A 10412-nucleotide genomic window follows, 5' to 3' on the forward strand; every position below is an offset into this window, starting at 1 on the left:
TGAGCCTTTCAAATGTCTATTCTTGGTGTTGGCTTTTATCAAATACATTTCCCCAAAAAATGCGACTTATACTCCAGTGCGACGTATATATGTTTTTTTCCTTCTTTATTATGCATTTTCGGCCGGTGCGATTTATACTCCGAAGCAATTTATACTCCGAAAAATACGGTACTCACTTTAGCATCACTAAAATAATCTCTCTCTCTCTCTCTCTCTCTCTCTCTCTCTCTCTCTCTCTCTCTCTCTCACATGTGTACACAGCCTTTAAGGAGCCGTTTCTGGACTTTTTTTTTTATTCCTTGCACTCAGAAGCTTTGTTGTTATGTGAACAACTTTTTGGGGGACTATTTAAAGCTGTGGACAGGAAACAATATCAACACTTTGTCCTCATCAAGAACAAGGAACCTCTACAACATGGATTTTAAAACAAGAATATTTTGATGCCCTATGGTAAAAAAAAACAATGTTTTTCTGCAACCTTGTCCCACAAGAATTTTGTGTTTTATGTAAATTACATATGCAAATTATTTTTATAAAATAATTGTCCGTATTGTGAATGTATGTAAAGACTTTGAATTACTGTGATAAGCTGTGTTAATTGTCATAGACACTTTTTTTGGTCATTCCATTTTCTGTGTGAGAAAAGTCTTAACAATATTGCTATTTATACTCGCAGTATGCAAAAGTTGAATGTTTTTAACCTGTATAAAATATTTACACGTTACAGAAGCAATAATTCTGCTGATGAACCACTGGGCAGCTTGCATACGCCTCTTTTCCACCAACATTTCAAATCATCCTTGGCAGTCTGTGTGGTTTGCATGTCCACCCCACCTCAAAGTTCCTGAAAGTGATATATTCCAAACAGACCCATGAAAAGAGCTTCGGATTCTGCAACGACACCGCTTGTCACGAGGTACTTTTCCAGGGAGTTTGGGAGCAAGGGAAAGTTATTTTATTTTTATTTGGGTAAAATGGGAGGAAATGTGCCATGGTCTTTCAAAATTCCAGGTGAATGAGAAAAGTTTGTGCTCTTGAAAAGGGGAATAGGCCTTAGAAAAGCTGGTGTTCGCTCATTGCATTGTGGGCTGAGGTCGGGATGTTTGTTGTTTACATCACTGAGTTGGGCAACCAATAATAAAATAGACCATACAAAAAAAACAAAAACAAGGGACCATACCAAAACTGACCTGTTTCCAAGGCTTGACAAAAGAAGTAAAGTCAGTGAAATCGATCCATATGAGGACATCCATGGTACAAGTGATTTAAACAACCGGCTGCCATGGTCTGAAGCTTAGCTTGTCCTCGTTAATAAACACGTTTGTATACCGGCGAAAATTTTCAGAAGGCAAAGTCCGTAAAAGCTCTAGAACAAACCAACTTCAGGTGACTGCAAGACCTGCAAATGTTCCATCAGAAAGAGAAGACTCATCATTTCAGAGATACGTGGTCAACACACCTTGACCATTATCACTTTTTAAATACTTTGATCACATGGCACTTCTTCTCCAAAAGGAAAATTCATTTATTTTTGAGCTTACAGATCACTCCATGTAAAAAGACAGCTTGTTTGTTTCTCAAAATACAGTATAATGCTAGCAGCCGAATAAATATGTGTAAAACAGGATAACTGTCGTATGCTGGCATATGGTGACGTGTTTGCCATTCCAAAGGGTGCAGAGATAAATCTTGATTTGAACTTCTACACACAAGGCAGAAAAAAAACCCACAACTTAGGTACTAGCTCAACGTAGCATTGAGATTAGCATAAATATAAATAGTGGGAAAACAAACGAACAAACAAGCCGTCATGTGTAGCAAACCGTGGACCAGCAACTAAGACCAGAATATAAAGGGGAGTGATTAGGGGCAGAGACAGGTGAGGACGTTAATCAACCAACATGAATTGATTAACGTGGACCTTAAACAAGTTGAAAAACTTATTGGGGTGTTACCATTTAGTGGTCAATTGTACGGAATATGTACTGTACTGTGCAATCTACTAATAAAAGTTTCAATCAATCAATCAAAAGCAGGTGCGGCTAATCAGCCACCTGGCAACCAGAAAACGTAAACAAGGGAGGAAAAGAGCATTGAGAACTTAACAGAAGACTAAACTATAGGTACAGTATGTGTGTAAAATTGTAAAATTAATTAAATGAAAGCAGTATTATCAGACAGGTGTTATTAAGACGAGACCAGTGATATAAGTATCACTGTTAAGAAGTAAAGAACGTAAACACTCTCCGGATACTCGCAAAGCCCACAATGCATTGTGTTTTTTCTATTCCACTACGTCACCCTGTCGAGCCCTTTACTATTCCGGATGACTTCATGACTGTTCCAATCCAATCCAATCCAATCCACTTTATTTATATAGCACATTTACACAACAAAAATGTTTCCAAAGTGCTGCACAGCCATGTTAAAAACAATATTAAAAACTATTAAAAACAATATTATGCTACACCAATGACTGAATAAAAACAAAGAATAAATGAATAGAAAACCAATACAGAGACAATATAAAAAATAAATATGATTAAAAACGATTTTTAAAGGGTAAAACCAATTAAAACAGTAAAATAGACATCAAAATTTATAAAAAAATCACAGAGGACAACAGAGGACAGAAGACCACACAACTCACGTAGTGTTAAAAGCCAAAGAATAAAAGTGGGTCTTAAGACGAGACTTAAAACACTCCACTGTGGGAGCAGTTTGAACATGGAGGGGCAGAGTGTTCCAGAGTTTAGGGCCGACCACAGAGAAGGCCCTGTCTCCCCTGGTTTTAAGTCTCATCCCGGGCACCACGAGCTGGAGCTGGCTCTCGGACCTCAGAGCGCGTGTAGGAGTGTAAATTTGGATGAGGTCCGAGATATACTGAGGTGCCAGTCCATGTAAAGCTTTAAAAACAAACAGCAAGGATTTAAAATCAATTCTAAAATGAACAGGGAGCCAGTGCAAACTCCGAAGAATTGGGGTTATATGCTCACGTTTCCTGGCCCCTGTTAAAAGTCGTGCTGCCGCGTTCTGGACTAACTGCAACCGGGAGAGAGCTTTTTGGCTAATGCCAGCATAAAGTGCATTGCAGTAGTCCAGGCCACTTGAAATAAAAGCATGCACGACTTGTTCAAAAAGGTTAAAAGATAAAAATGGTTTTACCTTTGCTAAAAGACGAAGATGATAAAAACACGATTTTAAAACGCCATTGACTTGTTTGTCAAATTTAAAATCGCTGTCTATAGTGACGCCAAGGCTGGTGACTTTGGGACGCACATAATTTTGCAATGGTCCCAAGTCAGTGAGGGCCGGACCAAAAACTGAAATTTCCGTTTTTCCCTCATTCATTATTAAAAAATTCTGGGCTAACCAAGCCTTGACATCACATAGACAGTTGAGAAAGGGTTCCCCCAACTCCACAAGCACCAACACTCCGAACTAAGCCTGACTTATTTCACTCCCTGCTCACATGTTTGCGTACATCCTTCTTTTGATTTTAGCTCTTCAAACTCCTTTAAAGCTCTTTTCTTTTCTTCTGTATGTCGCATCATTTCAAGGGATTTGTGGGTTTCTAATAAAATCAGGGACACGACACACGTTGACAAGTAGAGGTCGTCTTTACGGGTGATAATGGTAGGTGTGCCAGAAAGAAGCAGAGTTCATGCAAAGGTCTGCTGTGGGCTGGTCCACTCGCTCATTTGACTTCATGGAAATTTTCTGTTGGTTTCTGGTGTTGATGAGGACACATTCAGGTATTTTCCTGAAGTCGGAGAGTGGAGCTGTGTTTGCTTATGTTTTCATTTACACTATATTGCCAAAAGTATTTGGCCACCTGCCTTGACTCACATAATAACTTGAAGTGCCATCCCATGGAATTGTCCAAATCCTGGAGCATTCAAAGTTCTTTTCACTGGAACTCAGGGGACAAGCCCAAACTCCTGAAAGACAACCCCACATCATAATTCCTCCACCAAATTTCACACTCGGCACAATGCAGTCCGAAATGTAGCGTTCTCCTGGCAACCTCCAAACCCAAACTGGTCCATCAGATTGCCAGATGGAAAAACGTGACTCATCAGTCCAGAGAAGGCGTCTCCACTGCTCTAGAGTCCAGTGGCAACGTGCTTTACACCACTGCATCCCACGCTTTGCATTGGACTTGGTGATGTATGGCCTACATGCAGCTGCTCAGCCATGGAAACCCATTCCATGAAGCTCTCTGCGTACTGTACGTGGGCTAATTGGAAAGTCACATGAAGTTTAGAGCTGTGTAGCAACTGACTGTGCAGAAAGTCTTTGCACTATGCGCTTCAGCATCCGCTGACCCCTCTCTGTCAGTTTACGTGGCCTACCACTTGGTGGCTGACTTGCTGTTGTTCCGAACTCTTCCATTTTCTTATAATAAAGTTGACTTTGGAATATTTAGGAGCGAGGAAATGTCACGACTGGATTTGTTGCACAGGTGGCATCCTATGACAGTTCCAGGCTGGAAATCACTGAGAGCAGGCCCATTCTTTCACAGATGTTTGTAGAAAGAGTCTACGTGCCTAAGTTCTTGATTTTATACACCGGGCCAAGTGATTAGGACACCTGATTCTCATCATTTCGATGGATGGCCAAATACTTTTGGCAATATAGTCTATTTATGTCTGGAGTTGGTAGAGACTATAGTATGTGTTAATGCCAAGAACACATTGTTTGGTACAATAATCACACACCCGCTGAATGACTCTGTTGGTGCTGCGTTCTGGATTCATTACCACTTGATGTACCATCTTTGTCTATTTACCAATACAATCTGAAAACCTTTTTAATTCTCTCCAACTTTTGTGTGTCAAGATGACTTATGACTCTGACTAGGGGGAATCAAAAACCGGTTCCCAGTGTATCAATTTCTTGCCATTCTTTCCAACAGTTCTCTTATCGATCCTTCCGGGTGGGGATGACGTCGCGTAGTGACGTCAGATCTCAAATTGGTGCAACAAACGCTCTACAGTTGACTACATTTTACAAGAAAAGATTGCAACAGCGCTACTTGTAATAATGATAAGTCTGCTAGTTCATCAAGAGTGGCGGGGACGGCCACCTATCATGTCGGCGCTATTATTAGTTCAACTGAAATGAATGCCTTGTCATTTAGATGAGCGTGACGAGAGACAGATTCTGACCGGCTCCGAGGCGGGCAAGTACTCGTTCCAGTCTATGTCCGCCGCTAGACGAATGTCACCGAGCAGCGACTAAGTTTGTGGTCAAAAGTTTGCATTTTTGGCATGTGAGATTGCAGTCGGAGGAACATTGCATGTTTTCCTGCAACCAGGTTTTCTTTCAGTCATTCAAAATATACAAGCGGAACTCATCAAATTCAAATATAATGTTAAAGTCCAGTCATGTCAGCAATTACTAACTAATCTGTGATATTAACGTAATACATGCAAACCTTTATTTGTTATAATCCTGTTAAAATCATCTTGCCTGACAGTTTTTGAAACCTTGTATTTTCTGAGATTTTCAATTCAAGGTTTTCATAAACTGTTTGCCATAATCATCACAGTTATAACCAACAAAGGCTTGACATATCTCCCTTTGCATGTAATAAGTTCAGTGTTTCCCATAAACTGCCAAGATACCTGTGGCGGTGGGGGCGTGACTATGGGCGTGGTCACCATGACATCATCGAGTAATTTGCATAATTTACTACAATATGATTTTCTCTAAAAAGGCTCAAAAAATGTATACTTACTAATTAATAATAACAGTTTTGTTTTAAACGTCCATCCATCCATTTTACAATATAATTACAACACTTTATGTGCATATTTATATACAGATTTGAACAATAAGTTATTCACTGAAATATATTTATTCATTGTGGTTCTTACAAAAAATATATCTTATAAAATATAAAAGCTAAAATGTCTCTTAAAGCTCTGCCCCTTTAATTAGTGCATACTAAATAATTTAACTTTAGCCTACTACTACAACCATATTATTTACCAGCAACATAAAGTGAAACAGAGGCAGAGGTGTCCTGCCACAGTCAGTAACAAATAAACAGAAAACAGTAGTGGTCAAATACAAATAAGGCAACAAGAGAAGTATCCTACGCTTCTCTTTTGTAAAGTAAATCTGAACAGCCTATATGGGCATCTACATCAACTATATGATTTGCCTGAGAAGTGGACAGGATAAAATTTAAAAAATTGTTTTGTTTTTTAAATTTTTTTAATTTGTGGCGGACGTAATTCTTTCGTGGCGGGCCGCCACAAATAAATGAATGTGTGGGAAACACTGAAGTTAATATTATTTTTTTTGTGTAATTTGTACATGATTAAATTCTATATAAGAATATTAATTCCTTATATTTATTTACACAAGAATATATTTTCTTCTTCTATACTATGTATGTGCCTCTTCAGACCTCACTGTAGGCTTTGTGAGGTCATGTTACCTCTAAACTAAACTAAATTGATATTAATCCATTGTTTTTTTCTCTTTTTTTTTTCCAAATATGAATTAATAAGAGAACCGTTAATGAATCTAATCATTAAGCAGAATCAAAAGTGCAATCTGAACCGGAAAAATCTTACGGATTCCCATCCCGAACTCTGACAGACTATGAACTGATAACCTGTTCCTTGCCTGCTGTGTCCAGTCTGGATTCAACATTCTTCTCGATGATTTGTCATCTTTTAAACACAACAACTGTGGCCTGAGATCCTTTGTTTATAAATCTCTTCACACTACTGAAACCCCAGCTGTGGTGTTGTGAAGTCTGCGGACATAGTGGTACGCAATGAAAGACAAGCATGAGTCCGATCGGGTACAGAGAGGAGGTAGAACATCTGGTGGATTGGTGCAAAAGCAGCAACCTTTGCATCCACGTAACAAAGCCCAAAGAGATAGTGGTGGACTACAGGAAGGTCAGACATTTTTCCCCCCAATTTTCTCTCGGCTTTGGAAGTGGTCTCCAGATTTCCTCCACGGCCGCAACACTAGAAGGCGCAGACTTCCTCGGGAATCTGCAGCATGTTGGACTCGGGAGCGGCATCCTAGGAGCTTCTCCAGCACCCTCAGCACCAGCATAACGGTGTGGCGCAGCAGCTGCACGGCCCAAGGGAGGAAGTCACCGCACAGGGTGGAAGATGGTGGGGAGCAGCCTTCCCACCACCGCAGAGTACTGTCAGCATCACCAAGGATCACACCCTCCCCTGAGGCAGAACTAAGCATTCGGGGTAGGACCACACCAGACTGAGGAGCAGCTTCTTTACGGAAGGTGTTAGACTGCTGCTCTGTAGCTATAGATACCATCACTTTCTCCCCCATCCACTCTTCACTTGTCCCTACTGGGCTGAACTGAGCTTTTCTTTGGTTTGGTTGGCTCCAACGTTCCCTTTAAGGTGCGTGCCTGCGCAATTGCGCACTGCTAAAGCGTCCTCTGCGCACAGCAAATATATGCCGCGCACCAATTCAAATCCCATCAGAATTCTAAACAAAATAAACACATTTATTCTTTGTAATTTTGCAATGCAACTCTTGAGTGACAGTGACAACAAGCGGCCCTAACGGTGTTCGTCAACACCGTTCAATTGAACACCGTTCAATTATTGTAACGTCTATCGAGATGCTTCGAGGACAGGAATTATATCGATCACTTTATTGAGCAAAACTGTTTATATTCGGCCATAACCACACCAAAAACATGAGTAAAAAACTTCTATCTCGAAAAACTAGTCATTTTCAGCCGTACAAACCAGGCCAAAAGCAACTTGTCATCTGTCACCAACACGCATACCACTAAACCACTGGTGCGTTTATGGCCACACAAAAAGTCGGACAACTCAAACACCACACAAAGTTACACTATGACTCCTCAGTCATACGTGTGCTTATTCTACTGTCATTTATTATTAATGTTAATTCATTGATATTAATCATGGAATGCTGTTACTAGAGAAAGTTACAGGAATGCACACTTCATCCTATGCTTACATTTCATTGTGCAACATGAGGATGTTTAAGGGCAACTAAATGTGATCTCTGAAAGGGGTACAAATGATTTCCAAAGCAGGACCCCCACCCAGACATATTGTACAATACTAATCCATAGCTTATGAAAAACAAGATTTCTTTTATTTTCATTACAAGTGGGCCAAATCACTAATATTACAAAATAATCTCATGAAAATGACTCTTCTCATTTGAGTGTTATTATAAAAGATTGGTTTGAGACGGGTGTGCTGCTGGTATTGCCACGTGGGATGTTGCTCACATGTTCTCCACTGAATGCTCAGGGAGTTTTTGTGTTTGCTCAGACACATGAAAAATTAGAGGGAACATCGGTTGTCTCTCATTGTTTTTACCTTCTATTTGGACCAGAGAATCACAATGTATTCTATTTTTCTATTTCTTTTTACAATCTATCCCTAACTTGTTTTATTTATATGCTATTTAAATTATTATGTACATACTGTTTTTTCTTGAGGTACTCAAAGGGCAGAATCTGGGGGTATCTCATGTGTCTAAAGTGTGCAGTATGACAATAAAGTTCCTTGAATCAAGTTTGATGTATTTACATTTTTTGAATACCTCATATCTTACATTATTTCAAAGGTATTGTTTTTAAAGATTTTTTTGGTATTTCAGCTCACAAATACTGTATTTGCCGGGCTATAGAGTAGCTATTTAAGCCGCACCCAATACATTTTAGAAGAAAACAAATATTTTTACATATACTAGCCACACCAAACTGTAAGCCACAGATATATACAGTACAGGTCAAAAGTTTGGACACACCTTCTCATTCAATGTGTTTTCTTTATTTTCATGACTATTTACATTGTAGATTGTCACTGAAGGCATCAAAACTATGAATGAACACGTGGAGTTATGTACTTAAAAAAAAAAAGGCGAAATAACTGAAAACAACGTTTTATATTCTAGTTTCTTCAAAATACCCTCCCTTTGCTCTGATTACGGCTTTGCACATTCTTGGTATTCTCTCCATGAGCTTCAAAAGGTAGTCACCGGTGTGTTTGTGCATGTTTAGCTATCCCTCGTCCTGCAGGGATGATACTTGCAGGAAACTTACTTTTTTTGTTGCCATGGAGGCGAGGATTAGTGATTTAAAAGTAGCTAAAACACTGCAGACTGCGGATGGAGGTTAGCCGCTAGCGAGCTAGCCATGTCTTAAAGCACCTCTTCCTGTGCGCGTTACAGTGTTATAACTTCACCTTTATCGTTAGTTTTCAAGCCAAAATGCGTCCGTTCTCTCTTTTCTGTCTACACACTGTGTCTGCTTGTAAGTACTCTGTGATTGTGCGCTGCCGAACATGCTCCTCTGGTCATAAACCAGCAATGACGCGACGTGACGACAACAGGGGGGCGGGGGGTATATATATATATATATATATCTACTTGAGTTGGTGAATTCTAGCTTAAATATATTCCACGCCCCCCAACCACGCCCCTCGCCCCACCCCCGACCATGCCCTCCCCCACCCCCCACCCCCACCTCCCGGTATCGGAGGTCTCAAGGTTGGCAAGTATGACTGTGTAGTGAAGCATGTTTAGCTATTCCTCGTCCTGCAGGGATGATACTTATAAGAAAAATGTTCTTTACTTGTCGCCATGGAGGCGAGGATTAGTGATTTAGAAGTAGCTAAAACACTGCAGACTGCGGACATGGCTACCTAGCTAGCCATGTCTTAAAGCACCTCTTCCTGTGCGCGTTACAGTGTTATAACTTCAACTTTATCTTTAGTTTTTAAGCCAAAATGCGTCTGTTCTGCCTTTTCTGTCTACACACTGTGTCTGCTTGTAAGTACTCCGTGATTGTGTGCTGCCGAACATGCTCCTCTGCTCGTAAAACCAGCAATGTCACGACGTGACGACGACGCTCCGTCATGCCCGTTTAAATTGTTTTTTTAAATGGGGAACCGGTACCTTTCAAACAGAGTATATTACCGTTTTTGATTAATTAGTACCGCAATACTATACTAGTACTAGTAAACATTTGTTTACTGAGGCCTAAAAGGAGGGGCGAGTGTGTGATATCATACGTAGCGTGTCCCTTTTTCAGCGGATTTCTACGCTACTGCCGATAATTTAGTCGACTTGTAATATATTAATTTTGTGAGTACATTAAAATGTACTTTTTTAATTACAAAAAGTTTGATTACCTAGAGCCAGCCTGGATTTGAAGGCAGTATCGCTGACTTAAGGAGACATTGCTGATTGCCGGCCAACATGAGTTTGGACAAGGAGTCCGGCTGCTGGCAGGAGCGTGCATGAAGGTCAAGGGCAGTGAACGCACCACGCTGTGCAGGGAGGACACATGCAGAAACACTTAGTTTCATGCCTGCAGTCTAAATTCACATAATGAGGATTTTTTTTGGCCTTTTTGGACTCAC

At 40.2% G+C, this 10412-nt stretch overlaps 1 protein-coding gene across 1 annotated transcript in view; it reads left to right on the forward strand.

Annotated features, from left to right (window-relative positions):
• Positions 1-8608, forward strand: part of LOC133641695 (zinc finger protein aebp2-like) — a 94698-nt gene extending 86090 nt beyond the window's left edge. The window contains exon 10 of the mRNA XM_062035633.1: positions 262-8608. Coding sequence (XP_061891617.1) covers positions 262-268 — 7 coding nt within the window. The 3' untranslated portion in view covers positions 269-8608. The remainder of the gene's footprint in view (positions 1-261) is intronic.
• The last annotated feature ends 1804 nt before the right edge of the window (positions 8609-10412 follow it).

Source organism: Entelurus aequoreus, linkage group LG24 (assembly GCF_033978785.1).
Source record: "Entelurus aequoreus isolate RoL-2023_Sb linkage group LG24, RoL_Eaeq_v1.1, whole genome shotgun sequence".
Classification (NCBI taxonomy): domain Eukaryota; kingdom Metazoa; phylum Chordata; class Actinopteri; order Syngnathiformes; family Syngnathidae; genus Entelurus; species Entelurus aequoreus.